Source organism: Canis lupus, chromosome 25, assembly GCF_003254725.2.
Source record: "Canis lupus dingo isolate Sandy chromosome 25, ASM325472v2, whole genome shotgun sequence".
Taxonomy (NCBI): domain Eukaryota; kingdom Metazoa; phylum Chordata; class Mammalia; order Carnivora; family Canidae; genus Canis; species Canis lupus.
In genome coordinates, this window is record NC_064267.1 from 13,384,131 (window position 1) to 13,405,035 (window position 20,905).

Below are 20,905 nucleotides of genomic sequence, written 5' to 3' on the forward strand. Positions count from 1 at the left end.
TCACATAAACAGTTCAACATTACTTTGGCTATGTGAGGTCTTTTCTGGTTCTATATAAATTTTAGGATTGTTCTAGCTCTGTGAAAAAAATGATATTTTGATAGGGATTGCATTAAATGTGTAAGTTGCTTTGGGTAGTATAGACATTTTATCAATATTTGTTCTTCCAATCCGTGAGCATGGAATGTTTTTCCATTTCTTTGTGTCGGTTTTTTTTTCTTAAATATTTTATTTATTTATTATCATGAGAGACACAGAGAGAGAGGCAGAGATATAGGCAGAGGGAGAAGCAGGCTCCATGCAGGGAGTCTGATGTGGGACTTGATCCAAGGACCCCAGGATCACGACCTGAGCCAAGGCAGACACTCAACCACTGAGCCACTCAGGCGCCCCTCTTTGTGTCATTTTCAATTTCTTTTTTAAGTGTTCTATAGTTCACAGAGTACAGATCTTTTATCTCTTTGGTTAGGTTTACTCCTGAGTATCTTATGTTTTTTGGTGCAATTGTAAATGAATCAATTCCTTGATTTCTCTTTCTGCTGCTTCATTATTGGTGTATAGAAATGCAACAGATTTCTGTACATTGAATTTATATGTTGGACTTTGCTGAATTTGTGTATTGGTTCTAGCAATTTTTCAGTGGAGTCTTTCAGATTTTCGACATAGAGTATCCTGTCTTCTTCCATGACAATTAGGATGCCTCTTATTTTATTTTTTTTATTAATTTTTATTTATTTATGATAGTCACACACACACAGAGAGGGCAGAGACACAGGCAGAGGGAGAAGCAGGCTCCATGCAAGGAGCCCGACGCGGGACTCCATCCCGGGACTCCAGGATCGCGCCCTGGGCCAAAGGCAGGCGCTAAACTGCTGCGCCACCCAGGGATCCCTGCCTTTTATTTTTTAAAAAAGATTTTATTTATTTGAGTGAGCAAGAGAGAGAATACAAGGAGGGGCAGAGTGAGAGGGAGAAGCAGACTCCCCTACTGAACAAGGAGCCCAATATGGGGCTTGATCCCAGGACCCTGAGATCATGACCTGAGCCAAAGGCAGACATCTAACCAACCAAGCCACCCAGGCGCCCCACCTTTTATTTCTTTTTGCTGTCTGGTTGCTGAGGCTAGGACTTCTATCTAGTACTGTGTTAGAAACAATGCTGTGAGTAGACATCCCTGTCTTGTTCCTGACAGTAGAGGAAAAGCTCTTGGTTTTTTCCCCTTTGAGGATATTAGCTGTGGTTCTTTCATATATATATATGTATATATATATATATATATATATACATATATATATATATATAGGCTTTATAATGTTGAAGTATATTTCACCTAGTCCTACTTCATTGAGGATTTTTGTCAGGAATGGCTGCTGTATTTTGCCAAATATTTTTTTCTGCATCTATTGAGGAGATCATATGGTTCTTATCCTTTCTTTTGTTAATGTGGTGTATCATACTGATTGATTTGTGAATATTGAATTACCTCTATTGCCCAGGAAAAAAATCCCACTTAATCATGGTAAATAATTCTTGTAAGGTACTGTTGGATTCAATATGCTAGTATCTTGTTGAGAACTAATGCATCCATGTTCATCAGGGATATTGACCTGTAATTCTCTTTTTTAGTGAGGTCTTTGGTTTTAGAATCAAAGTAATGCTGGTCTCATAAAATGAGTTTGGAAGTTTTCCTTCCATTTCTATTTTTTGGAACAATTTGAGAAGAATAAGTATTAATTCTTCTTTACTTTGTCTGGTAGAATTCCGCTGGCCCTAGTTTGTTGGGAGATTTTTTATTACTGATTCAATTTCTTTGATGGTTATGGGTCTGTTCAAATTTTCTATTTTATCCTGTTTCTGTTTTGGTAGTTTGAATGTTTCTAGGAACTTATCCATTTCTTCTAGATTGCCCAATTTGTTGGCATATAATTATTTATAATATTCTCTTATAATTGTTTCTATTTCTCTGGTGTTGGTTGTGATCTCTCCTTTTTCATCTGTGATTTTATTTATTTGGGTCCTTTCTCTTTTCTTTTTGATAAGTCTGGCTAGAGGTTTATCAATTTGATTAATTCTTTCAAAGAACCAGCTCTTAGTTTCATTGGTCTGTTTTACTGGGGTTTTTTGTTTGTTTGTTTGTTTCTATATCATTTATTTCTGCTCTAATCTTTCTTATTTCCCTTCTTCTGCTGGCTTTAGGCTTTATTTGCTCTTCCTTTTCTAGTTCCTTTAGGTGTAAGGTTGGGTTGTGTCTTTGAGACTTTTCTTGCTTCCTGAAGTAGACCTGTATTACTATGTACTTCCCTCTTATGACCACATTTGCTGCATCCCAAAGGTTCTGGATTATTGTATTTTCATTTGCTTCCATGTATTTTTTAATTTCTTTAATGTTCTAGTTAACCAATTCATTCTTTAGTAGGATGTTCTTTAATCTCATGTATTTGTGGTCTTCCCAAATTTTTTCTTGTGGTTAACTTCAAGTTTCATAGTGTCATGTCATGGTCTGAAAATATGCATGGTATGATCTCAATCTTTTTGTACTTGTTCACAGCTGCTTTATGACTCAGTATGTGATCTACTCTGGAGAAGGTTCCATGTGTATTCTGCTTTGGAATGAAATGTTGAATATACCTGTTAAGTCCATCTAGTCCAATGTATCATTCAAAGCCATTATTTCCTTGTTGATTTTATGCTTAGATTATCTGTCCATTGCTATAAGTGGGGTGTTAAAGTCCCCTACTATTATTATATTATTATCAATGGTTTCTTTATGTTTGTTATTAATGGATTTCTATATTTGGGTGTTCCCAAGTTGGGGGCATAAATATTTACAGTTGTTAGATCTTCTTTTTGGATAGACCCCTTTATTATGATAGAGTTCCCTTCTACATCTCTTGTTACAGTCTTTGGTTTAACATCTAGTTTGTCTGATACAAGTATGGCTATGTTGGCTTTCTTTTGACGTCCATTAGCATGAAAGGACCCAATGAAAACAAGCTGCCACAGAAACGGAGAGCATCTTGTCTAGGCTGCCTTGCATATGTCAAGTGAAATATGTATACCTGATGCATGAAGCTCTGACACATCCACTCTGCCATTATAACTCATAAATGGCAAAGTTAGTCCCAGGTCTCTCTGACTGAAGTAAGGATTAGAGGTATCACACAGCTGAAAATTTGAGAATCAAGATTATAGAATACTGACCATGCTAGAAAAAGTCATACAGAATTATGTTAGTCCTGTGAATCTTCAATTGTCTGGATGCATTCATACAGATTGACTCCTCCAGAGTCAGGGCCCTCAATGGCATAGACACACACTGAGATCTACAGACTTGCATGAAAAGTCAGCAGTGTTTGGGGTGGCTGGCTGCTAATGGGCACTATCCAGCTCTGTCCAGTATGCCTCTGGTAATGTTTCATAGCTACTAGGAAAATAAAGTCTAGTTTCATATGGAGAGTGGGACTGCTACATTGCATCCCATCATATGGCCCATAGGCAATGGATGTCCAGTATTATCCAAGAAGGGAGAAATTGTTGCTTAGAGTGTGTAAAGCTTATGTGTTATGTTTTATCTTTCCCACATAAAACAGGATTAAAAATACCTGCAACAGAACATTACTAGAGGAGGTTCGGGAGATGGAAAGTAACAGAGTTCAAGAACTTAATCCTACAATGTTTAAAATGAGGTGAGACTGTTTTCTTTATCCTGATTTTTGTTAAAAACCTGTTCTCCTGTTTCATTTTTTAAAATATTTATTTATTTATTCCAGAGAGAGAAAGTGAGTGAGCAAGCATGTGCAAGTGGGGGGAGGGTAGAAGGAGAGAATCCCCAAGCAGAACACCCCACCCCTGCTGAGCATGGAGCCCAATGCTAGACTTGATCCCACAATCCATGAGATCATGACCTTGGCCAAGATCAAGAGTCAGATGCTTCATCAACTAAGCCACCTAGGCACCCCTGTTCTCCTTGTTCCTCCCAGTTTTCCTTCCCAGGTACTTCCATATTTTCCATGATTTCCTCAAGCTTATTAGGTGCATATCAAACAGGTATCTTGAACTTCATATCCCCACAGGCCCCTATTCTGTCACACTAGCTTCCCCTAAGGTCCTCCTTTCAGTGGATGGCAAGTTCATTATTCCAGTTTCTCAGACCAGAAATCTTGAGGTCATTCTCATTTCCTCTTTCTACTATCCCACACCCATTGTGTCAGAAAACTCTATTGCTCTTACCTCAAAGTAAACTGAGAATTAGATCACTGCTAACAATCTATACTATCTTGCCCTAGGTCCAGCCCATATCATCTTTCTTCTGGATTATTTCAGTAGCCTCTAAACAGATATCCCACTGCTATCTATATTAAAAAAAAAAAAAAAAAAAAGTCAGCAGAACTTTAAAAAAAATTGTTTCATTTTACCCCACATGTTTTTTTTTTTTAAATATTTTATTTATTCATGAGAGACAGAGAGAGACAGAGAGAGAGAGAGAGAGAGAGAGGCAGAGACACAAGCAGAGGGAGACGCAGGCTCCATGCAGGGAGGCTGTTGCGGGACTCAATCCCGGGACTCCAGGATCATGCCCTGGGCTGAAGGCAGGCACTAAACCTCTGAGCCACTCAGGGATCCCCTACCCCACATGTTTTTAAAGAAAACTTTGCCCTTTTCACAACCTTCCTTGCTAACTTTATTTTAACTTCTAGTAATTGGTGGACAGACATCCAGATATCTGTGTTGGGCCAGAGAATCTGCTAATTTCTGCCACTTTCCCCTGCAGATTCTTGCAAATAGGTTTAGACATGCAAGGGAAAGAAGCTCCTCTCTCTGCATCCTCCCTACTAGATGAAGCTGTGGCTACAGGAAGTCAGGAGAGTGCACTGAAGGAGAAAAGGACCAGGGCTTCTTTTGGAATTGCTCCCTTTCTCCCACTGCCTGGGAAGAAGACAACATGTTACAGTGTTGGCTTTCACAGTTGCTGCCTTGTTCCCACTGGTCTTGATCTGATGGCCTTGAGAGAAGAACAGGCCAATTGCTAGAAAATAATGTGTATTAACATTTTTAATCTCTATACCCGAACTATCTCCAGGGAGAGATCAGTACCAATTGTTTGCCATAACCTGGGTATTATTTTGAGTGAAAGTGCCATGCTCCTTCTCAGTAACAACAGACTTCTATTTCAGACACTTATATGAAGCCTGGCATATCCTGGGGTTTTAAGTGGGCTCTCCCTGGATCTGGAATATTTATACAGGAATTATAAGGCAAAGAATCAGTCTTTAACTATGTTGAATGCCTACTATATTTGGAGTACTTTGTTAACCATGAAGGAAAGGGTCAAAAGCAATGGATAGTATGACCTGGGTAAAGAGATCCAAAGGTACTCTTTTGTTTTTAATTTAGGAAGAAGTAAAATTGGAAGTATGGGCAAATCTAAATTAAATGAATGGGGTGATTAGTTAACATCCACATATTTAGTACCTACTGAGTACTCAGCACTGACAGTACCAAGTGTTAGCAATGATGAAGAACAATTGTAACTCTTGAATAATCAGACTGAACAACTGGCCATTTCTAATCAGTTTAAAGAAATGCTTATCCCCATGACCCAACAATTCCATTTCTAGGTATCTATCCAAAAGACTTTAAAATATGTTTCCACACATCCAGTTACATGATGTTAAAAGATTCCCTGGTCAGTACAACCCAAAGAAGACCTTACCAAGATATATTATAATGAAACTGTCAAAAATCAAAAACAATCTTGAAAGCAACAAAAGAAAAGAAACTAACCACACACAAAAGAATGCTATGAACAGATTTCTCAGAACAAACCTCATGGGCCAAGAAAGGGTAAGATGCTATATTAAAAATGCTGAAGGGAAAACAACGACCAACCATGAATACAGTATCCAACAAAGCTAGAATTGAAAGTTTTTCAGACCAACAAAAACTAAAGAAGTTCATCACCACTGACCTGCCCTTATAAGAAATGTTAAAGAGACTTCTTTAAACTGAAATGAAAGGGCACTCATCAGTAACAGAGAAATGTGAAAGTATAAATCTCATTGGTAAAGGTAAATACATAATAAAATTCAGCATAATCTAATATTGTAAAGGTGGTGGATAAATTACTAATTAATATGAAGGTTAAAAGACAAAAGTTGTAAAAATAACTATAGTTGCAATCATTTGTAAATAGATACACAAGACAAAAAATGTAAATTATGACATCGAAAACAAAGAGTGGTAAGGAGGGTAAAAATGCAGACCTTTAGCATTCATTTGGATTTAAGTTGTTATCAACTTAAAATAAACCTAAAAATATAAGCAGTAGGGGTACTTGGGTGGTTCAGCAGTTGAGCATCTGCCTTCAGCTCAGGTCGTGATCCCAGAGTTCTGGGATCGAGTTCCACATCGGGCTCCCCATAGGAAGCCTATTTCTCCCTCTACCTATGTCTCTACTTCTCTCTGTGTGTCTCTCATGAATAAATAAATAAAATATTTTTTAAATATATAAATAATTTTATGTAACCTTCATGGTAACTGCAGAGCAAAAACCTATAGTAAACACACACATACATAAATAAATAAATAGAAAGGAATCTAAACATACCACTAGAGAAAATCATCCAATCACAAAGAAACAGAATAAGAAATGAAAGAACAAAGGAATTACTGAACAGGCAAACACAATGGCAATAAGTACACCTAGGCATATCTTGTTTTGTGCTTTTCTTTACGGCACTTCACAAATAGTGCTTTCTCGTTTCCTCCCTTTTCTTTTCTTTTTTAGAAATTGAAGGTTTGTGTCATACTGTATCTACAAGTCTGTTGGTATCATTTTTCCAACAGCATTTGCTCATTTCATATCTCTGTCACAATTTGGCAATTTGGTAAACTTTTTCATTATTATGTTTTTATGGTGATCTGTGAACAGTGATTGTGACTTGCTAAAAGTTCAGGTGACGGTGAGCATACATTAAAAATCTATTATTTTTAATTAAGATATGTATGGTTTTTTTAGACATAATGCGATGACATACTTAAGAGACACTATAGTATAGTGTAATCATAACTTTTATTAAAGAATTAGGGGGAGAAAAAGAACAAATTAAGCCTCAAGTTAGCAGAAGGAAGGAAATAACTAAGATCAGAGCAGAAATAGATACTAAAACAGTAGAAAAGATCAATTAACAGCTGTATTTAAAAAAAATAGACAAAGTAAACACTTTTGGTTAGACTAATGAAAAAAAAAGAGAGAGAACTCAAATCAGAAATGAAAGAGGAGACATTACAACCAATACCACAGATAAACAAAGGATCATAAAGCACTACTCTGAACAATTATACACCAACAATTGGACAATCTAGAAGATATGGATAAATTCTGAGAAACACATAAATCTACCAAGATGAATCATGAAGAAATAGAAAATATGAACAGACCAACTACCAGTATGAAAATTGAATAAGCAATCCAAAACCTCCCAATAAACAAAAGCCCAGGACCATGGCTTTACTGGTGAATTCTATCAAATGTTTAAAGAAGAATTAATACCAATCCTTATCAAACTCACTCAAAAAATAGAACACTTCTAAACTCATTTTACAAGGTCAACACTGCTTTGATACAAAACCAGATAAGGGTAGTATAAGAAATGAAAATTATAGGCCAATATCCCTGATGAACATACATGCAGAAATCCTCAACAAAATATTAGCAAACCAAATTCAACAATAACTAAAAAGGATCATACACCACAGGCAGGTAGGATTCATTTCAGGGATGTAATAATGGTCCAACATCCACAATCAATGCCATACATCGCATTAGCAAAATGAAGAATAAAAATTATATGATTATCTCAACAGATATGGAAAAAGCACTTGACAAAATTCAACATCCTTTCAAATGATAAAAACTCAATAAATTGGGTGTAAGGAGAATGTACCTCAACAGAATAAAGGTTATATATGACAAGCTCACAGGTAACATCATACTCAACAGTGAAAATCTGAAACCTTTTCCCCCAAGATTAGGAGCAAGATAAGGAAGCCCATTATCACTGCTTTTATTCAATATAATATTGTATGTCCTAACCAGAGCAATTAAGCCAAAAAAAAAAAAAAAAGAAAAGGGGGGGGGAATTCACTCAAATTGGAAAGGAAGAAGTAGAACTTATTATTTGCAGATGACATATTATACACAGAAAACCATAATGTCTCCATCAAAAAACTGTTGGAACTAATAAATGAATTCAGTAAAGGCATAGGATACAAAATCAATATACGAAAAAAAATGGGTTGTGTCTGATTCAGTTGTATCTGAAAGGGAAATTAAGAAAATAATCCCATTCACAATTGCACTGAAAAAAGTTACTGCATAAAATAATTATATAAGAGTACCTAAGAAAAATTTAACCAAGTAGGTAAAGAACTATACACTGAAAACTATAAGACACTGGTGAAAGAAACTGAAGATAATACATCAAATGTAAAACTGTTCTGTGCTTATGGATTGGAAGAATTAATATTGTTAAAATGTCCACACCACTAAAAGCAAACTACAGATTCAATACAATCCTTATCAAAATACCAATGGCATTTTTCACAGAATTAGAACAATCCAAAATTTGTATGGTATGACAAAAAACCCTGAAGAGCCAAAGCAATCTTGAAAAAGAAAAAGCTACAGGCATCACACTCCCTGATTTCAAATTATGTTTCAAAGCTATAATAATCAAAACACTATGATATGGCATAAAAATATATAGATCAATAAAAAATAATAGAGAATCCAGAAGTAACTCACACATAGATGGTCAATTAGTTACAACAAAGGCACCAGAAATATATAACATTTTCTTTAATAAATGGTGTTGGGAAACCTGGACAACCATATGCAAAATAATAAAATGGGACCACTGTCTTCCACCACACACAAAAACTAACTCGAAATGGATTAAAGATTGGATGTAAGGCCTGCAACCATAAAACTCCTAGAAGGAAACATAGGGGGTAAGTTCGTTGATATTGGTCTTAGTGATGATTTTTTGGATTTGACAGCAAAAGCAAAGGCAACAACAAAAACAAAAATAAACAAGTAGGACTATGTCAAACTAAAAACCTCCTGCAGAGCAAAGGAAACCATCAACAAAATGAAAAAGCAACCTACAGAATGGAAGAAGATATTTGCAAATCATATCTGATAAAGGGGGAATATCCAAAATATATAAAGAACTCCTACAACTCAATATGGTAAAAAACAGCTGAGTGAAGTAAGTCAGTCGGAGAAGGACAAACATTATATGTTCTCATTCATTTGGGGAATATAAATAATAGTGAAAGGGAAAATAAGGGAAGGGAGAAGAAATGTGTGGGAAATATCAGAAAGGGAGACAGAACATAAAGACTGCTAACTCTGGGAAACGAACTAGGGGTGGTAGAAGGGGAGGAGGGCGGGGGGGTGGGAGTGAATGGGTGACGGGCACTGGGTGTTATTCTGTATGTTAGTAAATTGAACACCAATAAAAAAAAAAAAAAAAAAAAAAAAAAAAAAAAATATGGTAAAAAACCAAACGTTCCATTTAAAAAATGATCAGAAGATCTGAGATGTTTTCCAAAGACATAGGGATGACCAACAGGTACATGGAAAAGTGTTCAACATCACTAATCATCAGGGAAATAAAAATCAAAACCACACTAATATATCACTTCACACCTGTTAGAACAGCTATTACCAAAAAGGCAAGAAATAAAGGATGTTGCCAAGGATGTGGAAAAAAGGAAACCTTTGTGCGGTTGTTAGGAATGAAAATTGACATAGCCACTATGGAAAACAGTATGTAGTTTTCTAAAAATTAATTAGAAATGCTGAAGGAAACAAAACCACTATGTTAAAGAGATATCTGCACCCCCATGTTCACTGCAGCATTATTTACAATAGCCAAGATATGAAAACAGCTTAAATGTCCATCAGTGGATGAATGGATACAGAAAATGTATATGTGTGTATATATTTATATATATTATATATATATATATATTATGGAATACTAATCAAACATAATAAACAAGGAAATCCTTCCATTAGTGACAACATAAATGGACCCTGTGGGCATTATGTTAAATGAAATAAACCACATAGAGAAAGACAAATACTGTATGATTTCGCTTATATGTGGAATCTAAACAAAACAAAACACCAAACTCATAGATACAGAGACCAGACTAGTGGTTGCCAGAGCTAGGGATGGGATGGGGTGAAATTGGTGAAGGATGTCAAAGATGAAAACTACCAGTTATAATTAAGTCATAAGGATGTAATGTACAGCATGGTGACTATAGTTAATAGTACCGCATTATAGATTTTAAAATATTAAGACAGTAGAACTTAATTCTCATCACCAGAAAAAAATATTATACTATGTGTGGTGATGGGTGCTAACTAGATTAGTGGTGATCATTTTGTATACACACATACACACACACACACAATCATTATTTTGTACACTTGAAACTAATGTTATAAGTCAATTTTATCTCAATTTTTTAAAAAATGAAGAAAATCTGAACAGACCAAAACAAGTAAGAAAATTTAATCAGTAATGAAAAACCTCCCACAAATTAAAGTCCAGAACCAGATAGCTTCACTGGTGAAATCTACTGAACATTTACCAGTCCGTCTCAAACTTCCAAAAAACAGAAATGGAAGGAGCACTTTCAAACTCCTTTTACCAAGCCATCATGACTCCGATACCAAAGCCAGGTAATGATACTACAAGAAAATATCCCTGTTGAATATAAATGCAAAAATTCTCAAAAAATACTATCTAATCTAAATTCAATAGCACATTAAAATGACCACACAATCATTATCAAGTGGAATGTACTCAGGAATGCAAAAATGGTTCAACATCCACAAACCAACAATGTGACATACCACATTACCAGAATGAAAGACAAAAATCATGATGATTTCAATATATGCAGAAAAAGCATTTGACAAAATTCATTCTTTCATGATAAAAATTCTCAACAAACTGGGTACAGAAGAAACATGCCTCAACATAATAAAGGCCATATATGACAAACCCACATGTAATATCACACTTCATGGTAAAAGGTTGAAAGCTTTTCCTTTAAAATCACCAAAAGGCAAAGGTGCCCACTCTCACGACTCCTATTCAACACTGTCCTAAAAGTCCTAAACAAAGCAATTAGGCAAGGGAAAAGAAAAAGGAATGCAAACTGGAAAGGAAGAGGTAAAATAGTGTCTGCTGATGATGCGATCTTGTAGATAGAAAATCCTTGGGATCCCTGGGTGGCTCAGCAGTTTAGCACCTGCCTTCAGCCCAGGGCGTGATCCTGGGGTCCTGAGATTGAGTCCCGCATCGGGTTCCTTGCATGGAGCCTGCTTCTCCCTCTATGTCTATGCCTCTCTCTCTCTGTGGCGCTCATGAATAAATAAATAAAGTCCTAAAAAAAAAAGACCAAAAAAGAAAAGAAAATCCTTAAGACTCCACCAAAAAACTGTTAGACCTAATAAATTAAGGAAAGTTTTAAGATACAAAATCAACATGCAAAAATCAGTTGCATTCCTATACACTAACAATGAACTATCTGAAAGGAAATAAAGAAGATAATCCTATTTATAATAGCATCAAAACCAATAAAATACCTAGGAATAAACTTAACCAAGGAAGTGAAAGACCTATACAACAAAAACTATAATACATTGATGAAAGATATTAAAGAGAACACAAATAAATGGAAAGATATCCTGCATTCATGGATCAGAAGAGTCAATGTTAAAATGTGCATACCACCCAATGCCATCTATAGATTCAATGTACTCCCTATCAAAATTCTAATGTCAGTTTTCACAGAAATAGGAAAAAAATCCTAAAATTTATATGGAATCACAAAACACCCCACAGAACCAAAGCAATCTGGAAGAAGAAAAAAGCTGGAGGCATCACAATTTCTGATTTCAAACTGTTATGAAGCTATCATAATAAAGTAAATTATTATTATTATAAGTATTATTGTATATTGCTATAGCAGTCAAAACAATATGCTACTGGTACAAAAAACAGATCTGGGAGATTGATTCATAGGTAAATAGCTTTGTTAAAATTCATTACTCTGTACTTTTAAGATCTATCCATTTATCACATGCAAAATGAACCTCAATAATAAAGAAACCAAACCAAAAATATAAACACAATGTAAATGTACAAAAAGAAAGCTCATGTAACAAAGGACTAACATCCCAAATAGATAAATTATTTCCAGAAATCAGCAAGACCACACCCAAGCAATAGAAAAATAGGCAAAGTAGGGATGTCTGGGTGGCTCAGTGGTTGAGCGTCTGCCTTCGGCTCAGGTCATGATCCTGGAGTCCCAGGATCGAGTTCCACGTCGGGCTCTCTGCATGGAGCCTGCTTCTCCCCCTGCCTATGTCTCTGCCTCTTTCTCTGTGTGTCTCTCATGAATAAATAAATAAAATCCTAAAAAAAAAAAAAAGAAAGAAAGAAAAAGAAAAAGAAAAATAGGCAAAGTATAAACAGTTCACAGAAAAGGAAATACTAAAGATTCTTAAACATATGAAAAGATTCTCAACTTCACTTACAGTAAGAAGTGAAAAATGCTAAGTACATAGAATATTTTTCATCATCTATCATTGTTGGCCACCCTTGGTTGGTGAAAATATGAGAAAGGAAAGAATTATGATAGTTAATTTGGCAGTATGTATCAGAAATACATTTGCATTTGGCCTTTGACTCAGTAATTTCATTTCTGGGAATGTACTGCCCCCCTACATCCCCCAAATACTCACATATGTCCCAGTGTTAGGGACAGCAGCTGTATTTGGAACAGCAAACATTTAGGAATAACCATATCTGTGTGGTACATTCACATGCTTAAAACACTCTCTAGCTGTGAAAAGGAGTCAGGAAGCTCTCTATGAACTAAGATGCCAGTGGTTCCAGGATGTATTAATAGAAAAAGTCAAATGTCAAGCGCTGTGTACAATATGCATCCTTTGGTGTAAAAGGGGAGGTATAATAATATATGAACGCTTTTTCTTATAAAATAGCTAAGAAACCACTATGAATGATTACCAGTAAGGAAAAGAGGAAAACAGGAAGATGGGAAAAGACAGTAGAATAATTATTATCTATTTTCTCTTTAAAAATTTAACCAGGTAAATGCTTTATCTGTGACAAATTTAACAGAGATAGGAAGGGAAGGAGCAGGAGAGAGAAAGAGAGAGGAGAGAATGCAAATGAGTAAGTGGATTCTGAAAAGCCCAGAGCAAAATGTTCTTCAGCTCCTAGATATACAAGCAAAAGTAAAATCCTACTCTGAGTCAACTACTTTGGAAATTTCAACCTTTTTTATGATTAATTTTTAAAAATCTCATTCAGAACATTATCGAGAGGTCACTTTCATTCTAGAGTGGAATTCAGAGGGGCAAGTCAATAGCCAACTATTCCAAAGGCCCCTCCATTGTGTGATAACCTTTGAGCTACACCACCCCAATAGATGCTACTTCAGGCAGCTCTTAGAAACTTTCTTCTGAGCCATGAAAGGGAAGCTGGCTCTAGAGAAGGCCCTCTTCCCACAGGAGGCATGGTATAGGTGCTTGTTGAAAGAAGCTGCAATTTGTTACACAGGCTTAGAGCCCCTCAAATCTCTAGAAATACCAGGATACATGACAAATGCCAAAACAGCAAAAGACTCTTATGGTTTGGTGACATCTCAGAAGCGAGAAGACAGAGAAATTTAGGCTGCATGGGTATTTTGCTTTTATCCCATTTTTCAGGCTTATAGAGAAAAAAGAAACTATGGACTTCCCTAATTACACTGCTATATTTACACACAATGACCTCACTCTTTGGAATTTAGAAAGTATTGAACTTGGGGCTTCCAGTGTGGTCCCACAAAAAGCCTTGGGATCTAGAGAAGCAACCTCTCATGCCTAGAGCTGATCCTTGCTGATACGCGTTGTTCAGAGTCTTGAACCAGGAAGTTGTGACAAAGATTTTTAAAATACACACCATAAAATCTGTAAGGTGCTCTGGGAGGCCAGAAGACTGACAGGACATGCATCATTCCTTTCGATTACTGGGGAGAGTCAGGAGAGCTGTATATAAGAAATGCTCACAAGTAAAACCCCTATTTCAGAAGCACCTTGCTGAGTGTCTGGTTAATATAAATTTTTTACTTTAGATATATGAACACTCTCTAAAATACGAGGAAGACTCTTTTCTTTTACTTTGTAACGTTATTTCCCCCAATAAAGTTCTTTGAAATCTGTTCCAATTAACTAAAGCGAGGCTATGATTGATTTACCCACAGGGTGGAGGCAAAAAATGTCCAAATGTCCCTAGCCAGCCAACCACACAAGATTGTCTTCCGGCATGAATCTGTTGACCAAAGCACCCCATGTAAGTAACCTGCCCTAATGTAGGCCACAAGCAGAGACTACAGACATGAAGGATGAGTCATTAAATGTCAGGTGCTTCTTGAGATTAGGCCAAGTGAAATGAGCCAGACACAAAACAAGTACTGTATGACTCCACTGATATGAGGTACTTAGAGTAATCAAATTCATAGAGACAGAAAGGGGGTGGGGGTTTCCAAGGGCGGGGGGTGATGTGGGAGAATGGGGACTCCGTGTTTAATCAGTATGGAGTTTCAGTTTGGTAAGATGGCAAGAGGTGTGCAGGTGGCTGCTAGTCATGCGTCCACAGCACTGTGAATGCCCCGGAATCGTATAGTTGAATATCACTAAGATGGTAAACTTTTTTTAAAGATTTTATTTACTTGAGAGAGTAAGAGCAGAGCAAATGAGAGAGCATGAGTTGGGGCAAGGGGCAGAGGCAGAGGGAGAAGCAGGCTCCCAGCTGAGCAGAGGACTTGACCCCAGGATTATGATCTGAGCCAAAGGCAGACACTTAACTTATTGAACCACCCAGACACCCCAAGGTGGTAAATCGTATGTTACATGTGTTTTACCACAATTTTTTTTTAAAAAACAAAACTACCTGTAGTATTAAACATTTTTTTAAGAGGTAAAGTAGTTCTCATAGGGCAGGAGGGCTCAACTGGATTCATGAAATTAATGATCTTGAAAGCAAGTGCAATTTCAAAGAACATAATTCCTGATTTTTCATTCTTGAATGATAACATCCTTAAGCCTAACATCCTCATGTTTTCAAGATCCTTTGACAGACTCCCAACATCCCATTTAAAATGGAAAAGTGGTATCTGGTGCCGAGTAATTTTTACTCATAGGAAGCTTATGTACCCTTTCTGGGAGTGTGATGTTAACATCGCCCACGTTGGGCACAAAAACCTTTAAAAGTCATTTCATTTTCCCTTCCTTCAATAAGAAATGCATCCAAGAAGTGCCTGGTTGAAAGATTTAGTTCCTATGTGACTCATGTCTGATAATGTGAGTGCTGAATACTATTCTGAGAAAGGAAACAAGTCAAACAGAAAGGTACTACAAAGGAATGTGGGGTATTTGTGGGGAATGAAAACCAACTGTCCCTCTTTTCTGACCAAGGTGTTCACTGAGAGTTGTAGGATTTTAAAATTCTAGATTTTTTTATTTTCTTTGTTTTTCTTATCTCTGAGGTTTGTCTGTCTCTGGATTGATCACTCTTTCTCTTTTGCACACATGCACTCTTACTTCCTCTTCTCCTGTGCCCAGCACTTTTCTTCCCCCTCTCTTGCTAGATGAGTTAATATCCCTCTGATCCTCTTTCCCAAACGATGACCTTGATCCCTACACCCCCGAGAAAAATGGGCCAGAAATGAACTTCCAGGGGCTCTCACCACCACCTCACCTGCCAGCTACTCCCATCCACATGCACTGCCTTCCCACTTGTTTCCACAGATGGCTCTCATGCCAGTGCATGGCCACTGACTCCATTTGCTCATGTTCACCCAGGAACCCCACTCTGGTCATTCTTTCCTCTGTCTCCTAACATCACCACTTTTTTACTCTGCTCTATTAGATCATTCTCATGAGCACACAAAAGGTTGTCTTAAAAAGTAGAACTATATCTGGACCACACATTACCCATTAGAGCATACTTCATTTTGTTGCTCTCCTTTGCAGCAACAGTTCTTGGTCAAATTGTCTGTATCCATTTTCTCCAAATCCCCTTTTCCCCATCTCTCTTAAACCCACTCCATTAAACCTTCATTCTCACCACTTAACTGACATTCCTCCAGTCAAGGCCACCAGTGATTTCCAAAATTGAGCACCTGGTTTCCTCTCTCACCGAGCCTGTTCCATTGGCAGCCTTCACTTAAAGACAACTACATGCCTCCAATTGCTCACGTCAAAATCCTTGGAGTCCTTCTAATTCCTCTAACATATAGATGGCTCTGCCATCACATTGTGTTCAGAGTCTGACCACTTCTCAGTCATACCTCTGTTGGCACCCTTGTCAGGACCACCATCACCTGTCTGCACTACTGCAACAATCTCTTAACAAGTCTCCTGCTTCTACCCTTGATTTTCATATGGCAGCCAAAGTGATGCATTTAAAATCATGTCAGCACAAGCACCTCAAATTTCTGTTCAAAATTCTTCAATACTATCTCTCACATTCTATATAAAAGCCTTACAATGGCCAAGAAAAACTTACTTGATCTGGATCCTGACTTTCCTGGTGTCATCTGATCTTCCTTCTTCATTCCGCTTCATTCTCTGTGATCTTCTGTAATATATAAGGACTGCTCTTGCCCTAGGGCTTTTGCATTGGCTGACACTTCTAGCCTGAAGTCAGCCTACAAAGCAAATCCCTCATATATCTGTGTTGTCCATTCTCACTTCCTTCAAGTCTTTGCCCAAATATCATGTTCTCAATAAAGTCTACCTTGACCAGTCTATTGCTATACAACTGCATCCCTGATTTCAGTTTACTTTTTCTTTCAATCTTAGCTCTTTAATACACTCCTGGGTACTATATGATTAACTTTTTGTTATGTGATTGTTGTCTTCATGTACTTATATATTATTGCTAGAACATAAGCTCTATAAGAACAAGTATTTTGCTTCACTAATTTACTCCAAGAATGCATGTACATAGTAGACACTCAACACAAATCTTACTGAACTAATTGACTAATAAAGAATCCAAACAGAATTACATATACTAACAAATAGTCATTCCTTCTTCCATCTGTCCAATATCAACTCTAAACACAGACAAAATGGAACCAGTATTTACTGAGCACATACTGTGATCTTGACCAATGTTAGACACGTGGCCTTTATTACACTGAATATTTGGAGCCATCATGTGGAGAAAGTTATGAAATAATTGTTGAATGACAAGTTAACTGAATGAATCCTCATTTTGCAGAGAACAAAATGGTGGTTCAGCAAATTTAGTCACTTGCCTTAGATTATATAACTAGAAATGGGTGGAAGCCAGACTGGAACTTCAGTCTGTCTCATTCTAAAGTGCCACATTGTTCAGCTCCAGAGCAGACACATAGGAATCAGACAGATGGGCAATTGTCTCCCAGGTCTGCCTCTTGACTTGCTATGGAACTCTGCGCATGTTAGTTACCATCTCTGAGCTGTACTTTTCTACCTTTTCGGTATTTCATGCTATTGGGGTTACCATAAGCAAAATGGAGTGTTAAAGGACCCATATATGTAGATTCAAATAGAGGGATAAGTGCCTTACACAAGAATCAGATGGTCCTAAAACCACTACAAAACCTTTAATAATATATGAGAACATGAATGACTTTAAAACATTATTGGCTATATATGAGAAATAGAAAAAATATATTTCAATTACTTTTAAAAATGCTGTATAAGGAGAAATTATTTTCATGACTCACTTTGTAAAAATATTAAAATAGGGAATCCTATTGGAGGATTAGAAATCTTATAGGAGTACAAGAGGTTCTAAGTTGTTTTCTCTACGACATCATCTTTTGTTGCTTGAGGTGAAATTCCTCAGCCAGTTTGTAGGTTTTTAGGTTCTGTGTGTTTTTCTGCTGTACACCACAATATTAATTTGTAAAGTGCTCTGAGCTCTTCAAATAAGAAATAAGCGGGTAGGTTCTCTATTAATTGCAATTAACAACTCTTTCTTGAGCCAGAAAATTCTGACTTTAAGATTTTATCAGACTCCTAAATTTATAATAAAGTGAATTAAATGAGACAATTATGCCAAAATAATGAGAAATGACATGGTTGATTCTGAAATCTGTTAAATGTTTTACCAGGTTGAAGAAAAAAAGTGACTTAAAAATTCCCTCATACTTCATTCTAGCCTCCAGTCCCCTTCCCTGCCTCTCTCCCCCATCCCCCTGATTCTGGCTGCTGCTGAGTATGTAGGAAGCAGATGCACTGGGAAGTCAGCCCGGGGAAGTTCAGAAGTTGGGTCCATCCAGGGCTTTCCCTAGTCCCCATCACTACTTTGTGGCTGCCAGGACTTCCTGAAAGACAAATGAAAGTGGGATAGGCTAATTGCTGGAGGCTTCCTCTGAGTTCCCCATTTGGATGCAAATACGGGCTAAATGTCCACCTGGTAGAAGCTGGTGACCTGAGGGTGTGTCTTTGTCAGGCTGAGGGGTGCAGGCTGGACAAGCTGAGGGTCATGGGTCCAGTTGTCGCTTTTCAGCTATCATTCCTCCCTGGGAACAGTTTGGAAAGGAAAACCAGCCCAGATTTCCAGAAGATACCATTTAATCTCTGAGTAGCCACAGATTCTGGTTTTCTGAGGCCAAATCTTTGTACAACTGGGGGGACCTTTTTTAGGAAAATTAGGTTTAAATGCAAATAGTTAGAATGGGTAAAAAAAAAAATCACAACATATCACTAGAGTACAAAAGAAAAATTTAAAACATCACCCAGAGCCTTTAATGAGGGTAATGTGGCTGATATTTCATCAGCTCACAAAAGATCTTTCTCTGTGTATGTGTCTTGTAAGAATCAGGGAGAAATATTCTTTTCAGACCCACTTGCTCTCTGGAAGTCTTAGGTCAAGAATTAAAAACAGGAAAGAGGGATCCCTGGGTGGCACAGCGGTTTAGCGCCTGCCTTTGGCCCAGGGCGCGATCCTGGAGACCTGGGATCGAGTCCCACGTCAGGCTCCCAGTGCATGGAGCCTGCTTCTCCCTCTGCCTGTGTCTCTGCCTCTCTCTCTCTCTCTCTGTGTGACTATCATAAATAAATAAAAGTTAAAAAAAAAAAAAAACAGGAAAGAAAGGTTTGAGGTCTCCATTTGAGTGGGGAGGAGACAATTTAAAATGCTAACATGTCTTCTGTGTAAAAAGGGCAGGGGGATAAGTAAGAGAAGGGGGATGTTTCATTCATTTTTGTAGCCCTCCTTGTTGTTATGATTAGAACATTTGATATAAAAATGAAGGGACAGCTGTTTTTCTACCTTTGGTCGTCTATGGCTGACATGAAGTGGGCCCACACTCAGAAAGAGGCAGCCCCTGAATGCTCAGAAATCCTGCCTGTGGGTTTTCCTGCCAAACCTGTAGGCCCTGTCCTGCGGTATCTTGTCCTTCATAGCCACTAAGAACATCCCATGGATACACACGGGAAACACTTGGGTGGTTCTAAAAAATGCCAAAGTTTCACCTTGAGATTATGATCGAGTTCCTCTGAGTGGGAAGGAAAGAGGAGGAAGGACGCCCCCGGGGTTGGAAGCTATTGATTCCAGCATCCACCTGACAGTTGTGGTTCAATTGCCCTAAACAGTGGTTCTCCATACCTTGCACTCAGGCCAGCAGCTGGTGCATCAGCTGGGAAGCTGTTAGAAATATCAGCTCTAACACAGCAGGCTCACTAAACCAGAAATTCTGGAGGTAGGGCCAGTGGTCGCCAAGTGAATCCTGGCACACACTCAAGTGTGAGAACCACTGGTCCAGTGTTAGTGCTGGATCCCAGGATTTTACCAGCTTTCAGGTGATTCTACTGAGGAGAGAATTCTGGGACCACTCGTCTTTCCTTCCACACAGAAGCACTGCAGTTAATCCAATAATTCAGTATATGCCACATGGATATAAGTCACTTTTCTTCTTTCAATGATGACTCCAGAAATGGGTATGTTTAAAGGGCTCCTCTAAGTGGTTCTTTAATATGGCCAAACCTGCAAGCTGCTCCATTACTGTTCTCTCACCACACCTCGCCATTCTTCTTGCCTCTGTTACTAGCCTGGCTAATGTGGCCAATGTGTGCCAGTTAGGTAGGGGTCTTGCTTTCTGTCAGAATGTTCCTTGTACATTAGTGCTCCTAACAGATTCCCCTGTGCTTTACTCTTTCAGATGGGTACGCATTTTCTCAAGTAGAACAAGCTGTGATTACTCAGGAAGAACTAATCTGTTCTTATGACACTACTAAAAGCCAAGGCTGTAAGAGCTTAAATAAGGCCTCTTCTGGCCCCAACTATGAGTGAGGTTTGGACCACAACATCCTGTGTTCTTATGTCCTTCCCCCAAACCGCAGAACATGCCAACACCCCCGAACACTCTTTTCTTGTGGCTCTGGCCAGTTATTTATGTATTGGTTTATGTATGGATCACAATCCCTTGATATAAATAATGGGGGAAGCCTATTTGCTTTTCCTTAATTTGTCTTCAATGTTTCACCTGACCTGTTTACTTTTCTGTAGTTGTGAGAATTTATCAGTTGTCTTAAGTATAAAATTAAAAGCATTTTGTTTCACCAAAATGTAAGCTTTAGTACAAGTTATTTTGGGAGAAAAGGTAGAGAAGGTCATGATGCTTAACAACCCTATCTTAATTGAAAAGGAGTCACACAGAAACTTTGTATCTTGAAAACTCAACAGATTAAGGCTGGCATATGAAGGCAGCATATAAAGTATTTTTCTTAAGTAGAATGTCCTGTCAC

The 20,905-nt window shown here is 37.6% G+C and overlaps 1 protein-coding gene across 6 annotated transcripts in view; it reads left to right on the top strand.

The window, feature by feature from the left end:
* LOC112669509 (phospholipid-transporting ATPase IB-like) overlaps positions 1-20,725 on the top strand; it is a 178,051-nt gene extending 157,326 nt beyond the window's left edge. For all 6 annotated transcript variants that reach the window (XM_049100844.1, XM_049100840.1, XM_049100842.1 and 3 more), the window contains 3 exons: positions 3,591-3,686; positions 14,362-14,450; positions 20,320-20,725. In XM_049100844.1, the coding sequence (XP_048956801.1) occupies positions 3,591-3,686; positions 14,362-14,450; positions 20,320-20,450 (316 nt within the window). In that variant the 3' untranslated portion in view covers positions 20,451-20,725. The remainder of the gene's footprint in view (positions 1-3,590; positions 3,687-14,361; positions 14,451-20,319) is intronic.
* Positions 20,726-20,905: the final 180 nt, after the last annotated feature.